The 17,483-nt window shown below is 46.9% G+C and overlaps 1 protein-coding gene across 4 annotated transcripts in view; it reads right to left on the bottom strand.

The window, feature by feature from the left end:
* LOC147706526 (alpha-2-macroglobulin-like protein 1) overlaps positions 1-15,547 on the bottom strand; it is a 360,239-nt gene extending 344,692 nt beyond the window's left edge. For all 4 annotated transcript variants that reach the window (XM_086932994.1, XM_086932995.1, XM_086932992.1 and 1 more), the window contains exon 1: positions 15,392-15,547. In XM_086932994.1, the coding sequence (XP_086789120.1) occupies positions 15,392-15,465 (74 nt within the window). In that variant the 5' untranslated portion in view covers positions 15,466-15,547. The remainder of the gene's footprint in view (positions 1-15,391) is intronic.
* Positions 15,548-17,483: the final 1,936 nt, after the last annotated feature.

Below are 17,483 nucleotides of genomic sequence, written 5' to 3'. Positions count from 1 at the left end.
CTAACGCTTACTCCCTCTACTATTATTCTCCATGACCTGCGGCACTCACCAGAGCTATCAAAACCGCAACAACATCTCTTTCACACGGTGATGGCCACAGCTAAAATATGCATTCTCCGGCAGTGAAGGTCACAAACGCCGCCATCACAGGAGGCCTGGCTAGTGGCCATGATTCACACTGCTTCCCATGAATGAGTCATCTATAATCTACAAGACCAATCCGATCTGTTTCTACAGACATGGGCACCCTTCTTGCACCCGGAGGAAGATGGAGTGATAGGACATACAGCAGAGGGCCTGGACCCCCTCTCATACACCCCCCCCCCCACTTACATCGTCTGCGTAGTGTACTCCATTCTCTCCCTCTATATTCTGAAAGTGAGCACTCCTTCTCTATGGCCTCCCTCCTACCACACCCCACTCCCCCCTGTACTGCTCCACACCCTCCCTAGATCCCCTCCCCCCACCTGGCAACATAGATACGTAGCCCACTAGACCCGTAATAAACGGACCACCCACCCACCCTGTGACCTGAGAAGAAGATAACTGCTGCTGCCGTGTAGCTGCATTAACTCTGTCCCACCCCCGTATACACCCACCTCCCCACCCTCTACAGCCTGCAGCCAGACTGGCAACTTCATACACTCCCATCGCCGCTGGTGGACACAGCATAAAAGGAAGCATAAAAGGACGCTACCTACTACTAGCACCACCCCCATCCCACCTATACATCCTACCACACATTCCATCTCCACACCCTCACATCCCAGCAAATACAGACGACCTCATGACTCCCAGCATCACTCCTGCTCCCCCTGCTACTGTTGTGTCTAAGGTGGTCCTCTCAGGGGCATGCTCGCCCCCCCTGAAATTGTGGATAGGTGCAACCCAGGAGATCCACGGGGATGAACAAGGGAGAGACGACCCACCTTTGGGGGTACGGATTCCCGACATCTGCTGATGTTCCACCTACAACTGGACATGGAGGTATCCAGACCTCACAACCCCATATGGATATCAGTGTCACCCGGGACAATGTGCAGAGGTGTGAACTGCCCCCGCCTTACCCCCAGGTACTCATGCCCTCCCGGCCAAGGCAGGTGCCCTTTTCCCACCCCCCTACCCCCAACCCCCCTCTCCCCCTTTTAGTTTGATGTATTATCTTTATAAGTTAATGTTACACACAAATCCTCCATGTTAACATTGCATGTGGTTCCTGCCTGTATCCAGAGGATGGTGTCCCTCTAGGCTGTATATCCTCATTATACCTTCAATAAATGTATTTATTTATTTATTTATTTATGCAATTTATTTAGCGCACAAATACCCTGAGGTGTCTCGGCGCTGTAAATAAAGAATTGCAACACAAAAAAATAAATACCACACTTCAGTTGTTACCAATTGCTGTAAAGTGCTGCAACATCCTATTTATGCCACTCAATTTACTCAACTTAGAAGGATGCAAGGCTGAGCCTGTCATGCTTAGACTCAAACTCATATCCCCCAGAACATCAAGAAATATAAATAATACTCAAGTGACAGCTTAAAAAGTACAAAGTAGAGTATAAAGAGTGCACATGGACAACGTTCAAGGAAAATATAGAGAACGTTCAAAGTGATATAAGTGATCCCTAACTTTTGCACTACTATCTGTAGCTGATTTTGCATTTAGTCCAGACATATTTTGATGACATCCAGATATACCCACAGACTTATTTTATGAATAGTTTTATTATTTTATGAACTGTTGCTTCTAGCATCTCTTTTGTTTGTGCTGTTTAGGATGCTGGTTTTGACAGTATAAATTTATTTTATTAGTCCTAATTATGTCAGGTATTCCGTACATAATTGTATATTCTCCACAATAAAAGAATTAACAACTACTATACCCACATGTAGGTGGAACCTGGCCTCAATAACACCACTGAATCGTGCGAAGGGCTGTGGGTGAAAAAATGATATGCAAACTGTGAGAAACTAAATGACAACATTGTTGGCAGTGAGGCTGAACGCCTTTAAATCCATTCGAAAACCAGTGGAAAGGAAAAAAAAGTTGGCAAAAGGATTAGAGTGAATGAAAAGCGGACAGACACTCTATGATTTACTGTAAATTCACGAAAGATGGGCTTGAGGACAAAATCAGTGAGACGCTTCCAGTACTACAAAATATGAAATTCTTCAATTGAGTGCCCAGAAAAGAGTAGAACCGGCCTTGTGTTCCCCCAGCTCCTGGTGGTAATGACTGATGGAAGAGGTCTCAGCCACAAACGTATGCGCAGGAGTTGTATCAAGTGATTGTGTGAGCCCTCAGTGAGAGCCTGCATTATCCCACTTTGTGAATAGTTGTGTGTTGCCCTACAGTGGCAGGCGGCCATGTAAACAACCCCACAGAGTGTGGCGGGCAGCCACCTCTGTCGGTGTGACTCCTCCGCCAGGGTGAGAGTCACACGGAGCATACCCTGGACCCTGTGGACCAGGGAGGAGACCTATGAATGTCTCCACATGGTGAGGGTTGATGTCCATATAATACGTGTGTACATCAGGCCAGGATGCGAGCCCACACTTGCACTGGTCAGAGCCAATCTCGAAATAGATACAAGACTGAGTAAGGATCTTATATATGGGTGAACAGGGACATTTCATGATTTTGCGGCTTGCAACCCAGCTCTTTCAATGTCACCTGAGCCCAGGTCTCTGCAACCTCATGCCTTTCTCGAGTAGCACAACTACTATATAGGATTTGGCATTCTCTCCCTCTCTGTCACCAGAATCCACCACATTTCTCAGAGTTTGCCATTACCCAACATTTTTAAACAACAAATTTCTTAATATTGTTTAATAAAGGTACCTTTCTTGTGATAAATACAATATAAAACTAAGCCTGTACCCTGGATACATAAGTCACAGTCTGATGAGGAAATCTGAGAAAGGAGTCATGCTATAATCAGCCTTCTCCCAAAAGAAATGCTGATTAGAATATTCTTTCTAGTTGCAGAGGCGACTCAAGGCTGTAACGCAGGACAAAGACCATAGAGACTGCAGGGACTGCACAACTGTCCACCGAGCTTCAGTGAATGTCTACCCAGGCGCCCAACACTCTGTTTCCAAAAATAATGTATTTACATTCCATGCATTAAACCTTTCCACACCATGCCACATGCCAGGCAAGTGCTCGTCTACCCAACCTTACTACACTCAGCCTAGCACTGCAGCATACACACCTGTGAAGGTGGCAAATTATACCACGACGATGAGTTGCAATAAACATAGGAAGTTTATTAAGTATACACCTTTACGAGCTCAGCCACAACAACTTCAACGGAAGCAGTACCGCTCTGACCTCCGGGCGCTCGCCTTAGAACGCTGGTCGCGGTGACATTCGAAGTGATGTCACCGCGAGCAGCACCATTACGTGCGGAGGTGCCGGGGGGCGAGCAGATGGGAGATACCACACATCCCCCTCCCCAGCGAAACAAAATATATGAATGCAAACGAGGAACACAGAATTGCAGAGAATCACATCATTACATATTGATCAAAACGTCTGGGGGGTCTGGTCACTCTCCGGTTAGACCTACCACCCGGGTGGGGAGCCGGCAACGGCTACTTGGCGTCTGAATCTTTGCTCTCCACTGTGTTGTCTTCGCCCACCTTTCCCCTACAGGGATCCTGCCCGGGTGGGTGAAATCTCACTACTCTACCTAGGTTCCAGATCTTCCCCTCCTGAGTCTTCACAGCATTCCTGAACAATTTAGTGATCTTGGTGGGGCTACTATATCCTGACCAACTTGCTCTACCGGTGGGAGTCCTGATCTTAATGTCATCCCCTACCTTGAACCCGGCCTCCTGTGTAGAGTTGAGTCTGTCGTATCTTTCTTTTCTCCCCACCATGGCCCCCTCTTGTTTCACCAAACTCTTAGCTTCTTTTGAGCGGTCTGACCATCCCTTGTGCCACCTCATCCACCCTGGGGATAGCTTGGTGTTAGGTGTCCTTGCACGGAGTAACTCGAACGGGGTGACTCCCGTCGTTTGGTGCGGTGTGAATCTGTACGCTTCTAATCGCCTCCATGCTTCTTCTTTCCAGCTTATGCCACTGGCCTTGGCTAACTGGATACTCTCCTTGAGGGTTTTGTTAAATCGCTCGACCATGCCATTTGTTTCTGGGTGATACAAAGCGCAACGCTTGTGTTTGATTCCTCTCTCTCCAAGGAAATCTTCCATTTCTTTTGAACATAATTGCACCCCATTATCCGTGAGTATGCTGCTGGGTAACCCTTCCCTGATGAACACCTCTTCCAGGAACCCAACGACTGTTTTAGTAGTGACTTCACCTACTAACCTCATTTCGGGCCACCTAGAATACAAGTCCATGAGCACCAGGATATACGGCGTGCGCAGCTCCCCAGACAGTGGGCCCACGATGTCCAGTGCCAACTCCTCCCAGGGTCCTGACGGTGGCGGCCTGCATACCATTGGGGGCGTCAGTTGCTTCAAGACTTTGTCGCTGTTGCTGCACGGAATGCAGTCTCTAATTTTCCTTTCAATGGCAAGGTCCATGCTTGGCCACCAATAGTTCTCTCTGAGTCTTTGTTTTGTCTTGGTGATACCCATGTGTCCTTCGTGGGCTATCTCAACAAGGTTGTCTCTCACCGACGCGGGTGGCACTAGTCTCGTCCCCCTGAACAGACATTCATCTACTAGCTCATCTTTGACAACCCAATATGGCCGCAGATTTTCCTCCCGTTTATCTTCGTGTTTCCACCTGTCTTTTATTCTTTTGCACACCTCCTCCAAGATCTCATCTTCCTTCAATGCGGTTTTCCATGTTTCCTCTCCTACTGCTCTCTGGATAGCGCAGACACTTTCCATCTGATGTTCATCGGCTTCATCTTCCACCTTTCCTTGCTTCTCCTTCGCCTCATTTTCACTGACAAGTCTTGACATACAGTCTGCTGCAAAATTACGCATTCCCGGGACGTACTCGACACTGAAGGTGTATTCTTGGAGACCGACCACCCAACGCCTGATCCTACTGGAGATGGCATCCAGGCCTTTTTTGCTGAAGACTTCCACCAACGGCTTGTGGTCAGTACGAAGAGTGAACTGTGTGCCCCACAGGAAGTCTCTGAATTTTCCCAATGCCCAGGATTCTGCCAGGGCCTCTTTTCGATCACCGAGTAGTTGTTTTCGGACTTCTGGAGTGACCTTGAGGCGATAGCAATAGTTTCTTCTCCGTCTTTGCCTACTTGAGTGAGGACTGCTCCCAGCCCCTTAGCGCTTGCGTCGGTAGTGACCACAGTCGCCCGGTTGGGTATGTACGACTTTAAGCTGGGGGCTTCTGCAAGTGCCCTCCTTACATCTTCAAACTCCCTCTGACACTCCTGGCTCCAGTTGAACTCCGTCTCTTTCTTTAGCAGCAGCCTGATGGCGTAAGTCCTTCCTGCCAGGTTCCTTATGAATTTTCCGTAGAACCCCAACATCCCCATAAATGACTTGATTTTGTCCTTGCTTGTGGGGGGCGCCAAATTTACAATGGTGTTTTGTAGCTCAGCTTTGGGACATATTCCTTCAGCAGTCACCTTGTGTCCCATGAAATCCAGTTCTGCGCAGCCAAACACACACTTATCTCTTTTTACCGTTAGTCCTTGCGACCTCAATCTTCCCAGCACGCGTCTCAGCCTCTCATCATGCTCTTCATGGTTTTTAGCAAATATAAGCACGTCGTCCTGGTAACACATGACACCTGGGATGTCTTTCAAGATGTTCCCCATGAGTCTCTGAAATACGGCGGCCGCCGAGACTAACCCAAAGGGCATCCTTTTGAACTTGTATGCGCCCATAGGTGTCACAAATGCTGTGAGTTCTTGTGACTCTTCGTGTAGTTTTATCTGAAAGTAGGCCGAGGTGAGATCGAGTGTGGAAAACACCTTTGCTCCCTCAAGCATGCTCATCATTTGGGTGATGTTCGGCAGAGGGTATCGATCGACCACGACCTCCTTGTTCAATGCCCTCAGATCGATGCAGAGCCGAACCGACCCATCCTTCTTCTTTGCGGCCACAATGGGTGCTAACCATTCCGTCGCTTCCACCGGTTCGATGACTCCAGCCTTGCACAATTTCTCTAGTTCAGCCTTCACCTCTTCTTGGATGGCGATGGGAAGCTTCCTGACCTTGGCCACGACAGGCTTTGCGTTCTCTTTCAATTTTATCTTGTGACAGTAGTTTTTTAAACATCCTAGCTCCTCTCTGAACACTTCTTTGAACTCGGTCACTACGTCTGTACTGTGTTCCTGTATCTCCTGTATCAGGATCTGGGGATTACTATTGGGATTGAGATAGACCCCCAACACCTTCTGTGCTTTCCACCCCAAGATGTTATCCCCAACTGTAGACACATACACTTTGGACACTGTTGTCCTGTTCCTGTAATCAATTTTTTCTAAAAAAATAGCCTTTCATAGAGATAGGGCGACCAGCATATCCTCCAGGCCTCAAGTCCATCTTTCTCAAAATTATCTTCCCTTTGGACACACGAGAGAATTCTTTTGCATTAATAATTGTCATCCTAGAACAGGAATCGAACAATGCTCCTAACACAGTGCTCCCCACTTTTATGATGTCTTTTGGGCTGCTGACCTGACCCTCATCAACCTGCACCACAATTTCTTCGCACGTGGTGTCATTAAGACCTTGGACCTGCATCCCTTTAACCTGCACTACAATTTCGTCACAAACTACATTCGTCCTGTCTCTACTCTGTCTACTGAACCCTTGCCCACTCTTGCAATACTGCTTGAAGTGACCTTTCTTGCCGCACTTGTTGCATGTAAACCTGAGGGCGGGGCACTCTTTGTCATTAGCTAGATGCCCCTGCTTGCCACATCTATAGCAGGTGCCCTTGAATGATCCTCCCAATTTGCTCTCCTTCTGCTCTCTACCCGCTACCTTCTGGCCTTTGATCACCGACACAGCCTCACATTCGGTCACCACTTCACTGACATTGGGTTTATCTTCGCTTCTTTTCTCCCCAGTGTCTTGCTTTATTTCCTTGACACACTGTACCATGTGCTCAACCTGTTTCGCTATAATAAGAACCTCCCTCAACGGTGGGTCATCCTTAAGCCATAACTCTTCACGCACACGCTCCATCCTGCAAGCCAATACAAACTGATCCCTGATCCTTTCCTCACTTGCCCCTCCGAACTTGCATGTCGCTGCTAGCTTCCTCAATTCAGAGACAAAATCTTCAATAGAATCCCCCTCCTTCTGTGCTCTTTTCCCAAAGTGGTACCTCTCCATAATGGTGCTCGTCTTCGGGAGGTAGTGTAAATCCAATTTCTTTAGACTTACTTCTAGCTCATTAAGACCCCTCGCTTCCTGCGTCCCTAAATCTGGGAGGTGATCTAAAACCTCTACTCCTTCTGCACCTAGGTAATATGCTAATAATGCTACCTTCCTTTCCAGGCCAAGATTTGGCTCACACACAGTAGCATAATTCAAAAACACTTTTTTCCCATTTTTCCATTGGATAGTGGTATCACCTGGGTTAGTCAGGAAAAAAGGTGGAGGGGTCACACCCTGCATGGTATATTGTCACTGAGCGAAAAGGCAGAACGAAAACCAAAAGAGCAAGTGTGGGTATATAGTGTACACGTATGGCAGAATGTTGTTTTCAGTCAATAAATATAACAAAAATGCATTATATACATTTGCACTCAATACTACTTTTGCATTCGGTGAGCATATAAATCAATAGATAGGAACAGTTTTGAGTATACCAGTAAAAGTGGATATCAGATTTGCACACAAAATGACACCATTATTCTTGTGGGATTTCACAGTACACTCTCAAACCGCAGTGGAAGGCCCAAGTTTTAAACTTATTAGTCCCCTTACAGTGTCAAATGCAGACAGCACCCCCTCAGGACAGAATACCACAGGCTAGTTTCAGAATTTACTAAGGCTGAAGCCAAAACCCAAAACGCAATTCACGACGGGGTGGGCGCAACTGCTTTCCTTCTAGTAGGAGTAAAACACCAGAGGGAGAAGTGTTGCTACACTGCCAGTCTCATCAATGCGTATTACAGGGTGAGATGATGGCTGAAAGAAAATCGTACAGGCACTCTGACAGCTTGCAGGTGAGGACAACAAACGCTGAAGGAGAGTGGAGGGTAGTTAGGCAAACATCGCGCTGCTACAGTCACTATTTCAGGTAATTTTCCCACAATGCGGAAACTTCAAACCATCCTGTGCATCTCTTTTTCTTTCCCTCTGACGTTGGCGCTGCACTGCATCTAAGTTGGACGTGGGAGCACCCAGTATGCTTCCGTGACTGACTGTCACGAGCCCACACCAGTCCTCCCTCGAGGGTGTTTGACAAAGCGCACCCGGCTCTACCTGCCCACTGACAGTGACCAGCTGGTTGAAGAAACGACTTAGCCGGCGCTTCACAGAATGTCAGTCAGACACCCGCTGTAGCAGCCGCTCGCTCGCTCACAAAATTCCCCGTCACAGGTTAACTACAGGCAGTTTGTGCTTGCGTGTTCACCACAGCGCGACACAGACAGCTGCTCCTCCTCACGCTCCTTGCTCGCGCTTCCTTGTAACGTTGATCAGCTACTCGCTAGCATGTTCGCCGCACACGTTCCTCTTTTCCCCCAGTGACCGTTCATCAATCTCAGGAGAACGTTGAAGGGCAATCACAACACGCCTGAGGGCAGATGGCGAGCGTTACCTTATTTCCTTGAAGCGGAGACTGGTACCTTTCAACAGTCAGGAACGTAGCTGTTCTTTTCACGATCACCAACTCTGCGCTTCAGTCAGCACGGGATCGCTTACTTGCAGCCGCCCTTCATACTTCAGTCTGTCAAGAGCGCGTCAACCTGCTTTATAATACCAGCTGCTCCATCCGTTCTACTTTGCGTGTTGAGGTCGTAGATCTCACGTGACCCTCGTCGCCAGTGTGAAGGTGGCAAATTATACCAGGACGATGAGTTGAAATAAACATAGGAAGTTTATGACCTTTACGACCTCAGCCACAACAACTTCAACGGAAGCAGTAACGCTCTGACCTCCGGGCGCTCGCCTTAGAACGCTGGTCGCGGTGACATTCGAAGTGATGTCACCGCGAGCAGCACCATTACGTGCGGAGGCGCCGGGGGGCGAGCAGATGGGAGATACCACAACACCCTACCAATCACAACAGAAAATCTCAAATCTTGCAGGCACCGTCCAGCACAGAGGCCACATTTTAAGGATTAAACTGGGGCACTGGACTCCACATGTAACACAACGCTCTTCTCAGCACACTCTCACATGCCCAAGCATACCACACTCTGTCCAGCACACAATCCCACAACACAGGTGTGCTTATTCTGCCAGGTGCACCCCGCAATGTCATTTGCACAACACGCGCCAACCACAGACTGCCACCTTAGGACACTCCACACCATGACGAGCACATATTCGTAGACTCCACTAGACCACATTATGCCCAGCACAGGTTCCAGCACAACAACATGCCAACCATATCCCAGCGCAGATAACCACAACACACAATACACCACCTTGCTGAACATAGGTTCCCACACAACATGCTCAGGTCAGCTCAAGACTTGTGCATGCGTCTAATGAAATCACAGCCGGCCCAGCCCGCTCTGATAAACCAAAATCACGCCGCTTTCTCCTCAGTGGACACTCATCCACCTAACCATACCCCAAGCTGCCCAAAACATCCGTCTCATCCTCCCAAACCTGATTCAGCTGACCATGCACACAAGTACCCTGTGATACCTCAGTTAGACCAGAACATGATCACACAACCTACCACACATCATCACCACAGCACATGCTCAAAAGTGCCATCACATCTCAGTCAGCCCAGCAAACCCTCAAACACTACCTGGCCACAGTCAGCCTGGCAAATACTCACACAGGCCAACACACCTGTCTCAGCTAACCATGCCCCTGCTACCATATCTCACTAGCCCCACACCTCCTATGCATGCCACATTCCTTCGTGCTTTCTAGTCCTCGCTATACACTAACACTGCTCATCACACGTCAATTCACCACACGTGTTCTACCTTTCCATACAGCTGCTCCCCACTTGACGGGCTTCTAACCCTCATACACATGCCCAGATGTGTAAATCAACCCCTACAGTCACAGCGATGGAACCTGCCATCTGACACTCCTCAATGCAACCACATCAGCAACCCACTCTGCACACCCACAATAAAGGCAATGTACTCCAGGTTTGGACTGGTTTGTGGGACAATCAGGCAGTGCCCAACAGGCGGGTGTTACAGGCCAGTCCGTGGGCCCTTCCTTTGGATGTAGACTGGCCTGTTTTATGGTTTGCTTGGTCTGAGTTTACTGGTATTTGTCCTTGATATTAAAACAAACATTGCCTGCAGCAAGCTCATATCCATGCAATCTTCCATACCTCGCACAACACGTATACAGCCTGGCTTTACAAGTTAAAAAATGCCCCAGTTTGAACACATGGGCCACTTTTTAGCTATTTAATTCACTAATTTTATGTTCTGTCCCAGACCGACCCTGATGTAACCAGTATCTCCGCAAGCTGACCATCCACACCCAAATACAAGTAAATACATCTTAGGTGGTCTGCTGGTAGTTTCAAAGCATGGCAGGTAGACAGTCAGTTCACCACCACAGCCAAACCTCAAGGAAACAATCAGAAACCCCCATCAGAAAACTATAGCAAATGCATTTAAATATGTGACATCTTACCACAAAACACAATACCCATCCTTAAAATTATGTCCACATTCTGTCCACGGGCAGCAGTTCTTCTCCATCCGACAGCCCATCTCTACTTTTGTTTCTTTCCATAGTTTCACACTAACCACATTAACTTACTTCTCTCTGAATTCCTCCATGCTTTCTGTAGGACTCCTCCAACCCTTCATCATTCCAGATGAACACATAAGTGCTCGTCTGTGGTCCAACAAACGTGTCACAGCCATTGCTAACGTACTGCTCTCAACACAGCATCATACAACATTCTGGGTGCATCCAGGGGCTGCACATATCCAGACACTCTCCTAGCAAAATGTAGATAAACACCAGCATCAGACACCCTCAGTAAAATCCCTTCCTCAACCCACCAGTCGTAGCACCAGGTGCATCCACCACCAAGAACCACATGGGCAACATTGTCCTACACCTAAATCCTCATCAACAACCATACAGACCTCTCTGACTCACAAACCAGTCACAGTGCATTCTGCCTCGGGTACCTTAGCTGCTGCTGTTAAATTCCTGTTCAGTTTACAAACACCATTGTGGCCTGTACTATGTTTGCGCCCCAAAAATCGCATTCTTATTCTGATTTCTAGACAGCAATAACCCAGAGGATCAGAAAGCAATGAGACGCGTCAATTTATTCTAATAAATAACAAGCACGACCAGAGAGCTGTGGATTGTCACAGTCAACACAAAATCACTAAAACCTATTCCTGTTTCCAATCTACGACTACTCCTACATTGCAGACTTTACTACAGCAACACACTTTCCATCCACTTCATCACCAGACCAACCTGATCAAACCACACCTTTCTAGTCATCACTATCCTTGTTCAGCCATTCCCTTGTCTCCTAGACTTACCCAGGCTTCCAGAATGAAATATCACAAACCATAGAATTCAAAGGCACAGATGAAAGCACAAAGAAGCCACACAAGAAATCCTAAGAGAAGGAGATACAGGAAAGCCTTAAAAAGATAAGTAAGAAAGTTCAGGACGACAGGAGAGAAAATTCAGCGGTGAGTGAGGATACGTTCAAAGATGACAAAACAGAAAGGTTGAGGATAAAACGCTAGAGAGCCCTGTTGTAAATTCATACTTAGCTCTATATGGCTTCTTGGAGTCTTTAGTCCTTTCTTTGTGTTTCTATCTTCTTACTTAGCTGTGTTCTATCTGGTGTGGGGATTCTAGCCCTGGCAGTTGGTCTGGTCAGCTGTGAGGCTTTGTGCTCTGCTGTCTTATCTTATTCTTTGTAACTTAATAAATCCAACTTAACTACTGGAAGACGTGTCCTGCTGCTTACTTAATTCTATTTACTACATTTTGGCGACGTTTGAAGCTGACCAGACCAGAGGCAGATCAAAGGAGAAGACCAGGAAGACCAGAGCACTACCTCACCAAAAAGAACCCACCTAACTGCTGCAAGAAACAAGAGGAAAAGTCTTAAACCGGCGTACGCAAGAAAGTCTGAAGAAATTAGCCGCAAGTTACAAGAGGAAATCAACAAAACAAGTCAGAAGTAAATCCTGTGAAGCGCTTGAAAATCAGTTTGAAGCAACTGTGAGTAACTGAGTTTTGAAAAGACATCCTGATACTGCAAGTAGTATAGCAACAGTTAATTTTATTATCAGAGGTGTAGAAAATGTCAATTAGAGCTGCTGCCAGAAAATTAAAGAGAGAAACTTGAGGAAAACCAAACCAGTGGTTTGGAAACCTGTTAAAATATCGACTGTGTTTCAAGATGATCTGTTAAGTACCAAACACAGCTGCTGTTGAAGGCACACTCTAAGGTGACAGGTCAGAGGAGTGGTTGACATGTGTGGGATGTGCACATATCTTTGTAACAGACTCAATTTAAAACAAATTTATGCTTGGCACAAAGTACTGTTAGTCAGCCGTGTGATCCTTCTCCTGCGCTGCCTTCTGCACTCTGATGACGTCTTGGAATTTTCGTGTCTCCTGGCATAGAAGCAGCGCGTTTCTTGTCCTACGACGTGTTCAACGTCTAGCGTCTTCCTATTGGTTGTGTCATCGCGTGTAGCGTCATCACGCGATGTGCTGCATCACAAACGTCAGGAAGCCATCTTATGCCTTTGTCGGTGTTTCAGTAACTCAACGCGATGGGAAAGACGAGGTGCGCAAAGAGAGTGAAGGAGGCAGGCAAGTCACTGCCCATGCCAAGGGTAAATGTAGCCCAGCTCATTCATGGTGAGTGAAACACGATGAACGGTGATAATTAACAAAATATATTTAGGTCCACGAGTGTTCTACATTATATTTTACAAACATCGTTTAGACAACTTCGTCATTTTGGAAGCACGAGATAGCTAAATCATATTAAACTGAGATCCCCTGTTCTTGAAAACAGTGCCATCTGTTGTTTTTCAAAGTACTTTATTTGTGGTTTTGTTTCATTTACCTGCTTTTCAAAGCCAGACGATATGAGCCAATACAAGTGTTCTATTTATCGAAACAAAGAGGAGCCTCACTATTTAGTCATGGTGGCATCTTTACAGCTACTGGGAGTTGTGCCTTGAGAGATTTGATTTTTGTGATAAATACATGCAGGGCTATGGTTGTTTTCGGTGATGTTAAAAAGCGTATTAAAGTAAAGTCTCAGATGAAACACAAAGGTGAGAACACACCATAGATGTGAACATTTAAAAGAAAAGTAGTGTAACGGATAATAAATTGGAAAACTGTTAAGCAGCCACCATCAACTTCTGGTTAGGGTAATTCATTCAATTCCAGCGTTTGAGAGAGTTGCTTTTAAGCAAGTAGATAAAAAAATCTGAGTTGAAGTCATAAAAGAGATGCGCAGAACCAAGACATGGGAGAGGACAAAAGACGTCCCAGGTCTCGAACCAGGAGGGGATAATAGTCCCGGAAGTGGTCTCATGTGGAAGTGGGAGTGCCATAGTAGACCTAGATGGAGACTCCTGTGGTCAAAGGATACATATGTACTGAAAAAAACTAAGGAGAGTCGAAAAAGTGAATTCCAGAACCCGAAGAACCAAGAAATGGGTGGGGACAGAAGAATGTCCCTGGACTGGAAGGGGACAAGGTCATTTCCAGGACCCGCTGAATCTAGAGATGGGTGGGGACAGAAGAATGTCTCTGGAGTGGAAGGTGACAAATTGGACTGGAAGGGAACAAGGTAAATTCCAGGACCCGCTGAACCAAGATATGGGTGGGGACAGAAAAATGCCCCTGGACTGGTAGGGAACGAAGGAAATTCCAGGACCCGCAGGACCAAGAGATGGGTGGGGACAGAAAAATGTCCCTGGACTGGAAGGGAACAAAGTAAATTCCAGGACCCGCTAAACCAAGAGATGGGTGGGGACAGAAGAATGTTTCTGGACTGGAAGGGGACAAAAGTTCCAGATTTAGGACTGGGAGAGGACAAAGGATGTCCCAGGACCGGAGGAGGAGTACTTGGAGTGGACAGATGACGTCCCTGGACCGGTGGAGGATAAAACTCCCACAACCTGTGCCGGGAGAGGATGAAGTGAGTCCCAAGTCCGGCAGGGATCACGACCGTGGTTTGTGAAGGACTAGAGCTTGAGAAATGAAATTTAAGAGATTTCGGAAGCCTGAAAACAATCTGAGGCTCTTAACCTGAAGTAAAGACCCAGAACCTTGACACCTGGTTCAGAATTAAGTTTTGGACTGAAAGAAGTCTAAATCCAAATTTTCTTCGGGAGTATTCTTCCAGAACTGTTCTACCTTCTAAATAGCGAATATCTGCGATGGACAATTATTATTGGAGAAAGTGAACTTTTTGGTGGCCACAATGATGGAGCGTAGAGAGTGGACTGGCTCTTCATTTTTGTCTATTGAAGGGGAGAAGGTGGTCATAGTGATCTTTATCTTATTTCACTTCTTGATCCAGATTCTATTCTCCCTGTTCTGGAAGTTCATGAGGTCTTCGACCTCCTAAGTGTTATACGTTTTCTTCTTCGTGTTTTCCATGCTTTATCTTCTTTTGTGTTTGAGGTTTTCATATGTGTTTTGTTTGTAAGGGGGAAGATGTGTTGTAAATTCATACTTAGCTCTATATGGCTTCTTGGTGTCTTTAGTCCTTTCTTTGTGTTTCTATCTTCTTACCTAGCTGTGTTCTTTCTGGTGTGGGGATTCTAGCCCTGGCAGTTGGTCTGGTCAGCTGTGAGGCTTTGTGCTCTGCTGTCTTATCTTATTCTTTGTAACTTAATAAATCCAACTTAACTACTGGAAGACGTGTCCTGCTGCTTACTTAATTCTATTTACTACAAGCCCAAAAAACGAAAACGTTGGAAGGTCCAAAGAAGACAGTAGAGAGAGCTCAAATTATTGAAAAAAGACGTAAAAAGTTACTTAGAGAACAATCAACGAAGACAGTAGAGAAGGGGCAACTTAGAAATACAGTGAAAGGCCAGAGAAGACAAAGACAAAGTCAAATAAGAGAAAACGGAAAAAGAAAAAAGCTCAAAAACAATAGAAAATAACTCATAGGAACAATTTAAAGCCAAAAAAAGATCAAACCAACTCGTAGATACATGTTCAAAAGAGACAGGAAAAACCCTCAAAGAAGACACAAGAGACATCTGGTGAGAGGACACACTAGGTAGTGAAAACTCACGGCGAGGCTCTGGATCCCGAGAGCAGGTTCAGCAGCAGGAGGCAGGGAAGGGTGCCCAGGGCCCAGGCATTCATGGTGTCAGGAGGGGCAGCCAGACTGAGCCCTGGCCAGAACCTGTCCTCATATACTGCCCCAACTCCCACGCTCGCCCACAGGTGCAAACACCAGGGCAGGCAGGAGGGGAAGGCAGCAGGAAGAGGGCAGGAGCTGCTAAATATTGACCCAGCTCCTGGCTGGCAGGTCCCAAGGACTTCCTGGGTCCTACAGGGCGATTTCAACAAAGTCAACAAGAGTCTGTTGTCTGATGACCTTTTTGTGAGAAGGGCCACGAGGTGAGGGTCAGAAAGGAGGTCCCTGCTAGAAGCCTTTGGCTATCTTTGTAAGTCTGTTGTAACAATTGAGGTGTAGCTGTGCAGTAATATTGTGTACACCAGCATGGTGACGTTAAACCATAGTGTGTGTTGTAAATGTTCGTAAAGTATGCACCATCTGCCAAAATCATGAAAACACAAATCTACAGTCAACAAAGAGGCTCCACCGTTGCTGTATTCAGACAGTTTTATCCAGAATATGTTTATTAGAAACCATAGCACATAAATGCAATGCAAAACACGAGGCCTGAAATTGTGGGGTTTTAATGGCACTTGCTTCTTGTAATCATAGTTTCCCTGTAGCGAGTACGTGTTGCCTTAGTGGTGTGCCCTGCTGTGGTTCTTGCAGACACACTGGCAGTCAGCCACCTTTCTTTGACTATATTCGTCCCTGCAACCTTAGCATCCCTCACATAAGTTGAAAGGAGGAGCAGATGCAGTTGTAGGAATGCACAATGACCGTCTAGATTGCACTGTGGCCACAAGCTAGATTCCACCCAGTCACCCAAAGCTGCTCTTTTCTTCCGCCTGAAGTTCAGCACACACCTGGGAGGTGCTTCGTTGTCACCAATTAACAGAGGGTAGAGGGGATGGGAGAAGCCACCGTGGAAAAGGTTCCGCATGGGCCCTTAAGGCATCGACCACCAGTTTCCAATGAATGATGCCTGGGAGAGTTCTCACCAGCATCACAACTCATCAATGGGTGGAGCTCTTAGGGCCAAAAGGCAAAGGCAACTGCAACAACATTAATGGTGGGCGGCCCCAAAATAGGATTTTTATGGCAGTGGAGAATTCAAAGACTAACCACCTGGTTCTGCTTGAGGGTAAAGAAAATGAAGTACATCTCTCTCAGCCCATTGGTTTCCTTTTAAGGAGAGAATCCAGTTTCATATTCGCCATAATACGACAGTGCACACGCGGCCACATCACTGGGTTCGCTCTCTCTCTTCATTAAAATTCTGACATTTGGTTCGCCCAGAGAAGTGTAAAAAGGAGAGAGGTAGTACGCCTGAATGAATCCCAGATTCCGTTATTACACTATATTGCTTTCCAGTACATCGTTTATTGCCCACCGTGCCTCTCCAGACAAGGAGTAACCATAGGGTAATGAGCCTTGGTCCTGTTTCAATGAAGGGAGAGCAGCGCAACTGCCAGGCAAGGCCCCCTCTGAATGGAAACACGACGAGCATCCGCGGATCAGCCTTGGTGGTCCTCATGGGTGAGGCAGCTAGAGTCCCATGGCACAGGGAAAACAGGATCCAGTTGGAGGCATCTCACTGAGAAAATGCAAACCCAAGCCACTGGGCCATCCCTGCTTGTTGTGTGGGCCAATACAGATGGAGACCACATCCTATTCGAATCAGCATCACATGAGAAGCGGTTCTCCTTCTATGTCCCGTTGAGACAACTCTGCTCTTCAGCTCTCCTTCTAGCTAGCGTGCCCCGCTTCTTTCGTCGAAAGCTGGGCGGTTGCTCCTTGGCTGTCAAGGCTGCCCAGGCTTGGAATGCCCCTCCTCTGTCATTGCGCAATACCCAAGACCCGTTAGCCTTCACGAAACTTTTAAAAACGTACCTGTTTCCGTGATGAAGGCGGTGTAGTTCAGTGACTCTTCTTGGCTCCGCGCCGGGACACTCCTCGGAGTAGCTGTTGTGCGTTGTAAGAGTACTTAACAATAACAATACCAATGGTCTTGCTCCAGTGGGAACAGTCACTCCAAACT

The sequence above is a fragment of the Lissotriton vulgaris genome, chromosome 7 (assembly GCF_964263255.1).
Source record: "Lissotriton vulgaris chromosome 7, aLisVul1.2, whole genome shotgun sequence".
In the NCBI taxonomy this organism is placed as follows: Eukaryota; Metazoa; Chordata; class Amphibia; order Caudata; family Salamandridae; genus Lissotriton; species Lissotriton vulgaris.
Note: the sequence above shows the minus strand (reverse complement) of the source record. Positions and strands in the feature narration are given on the sequence as shown.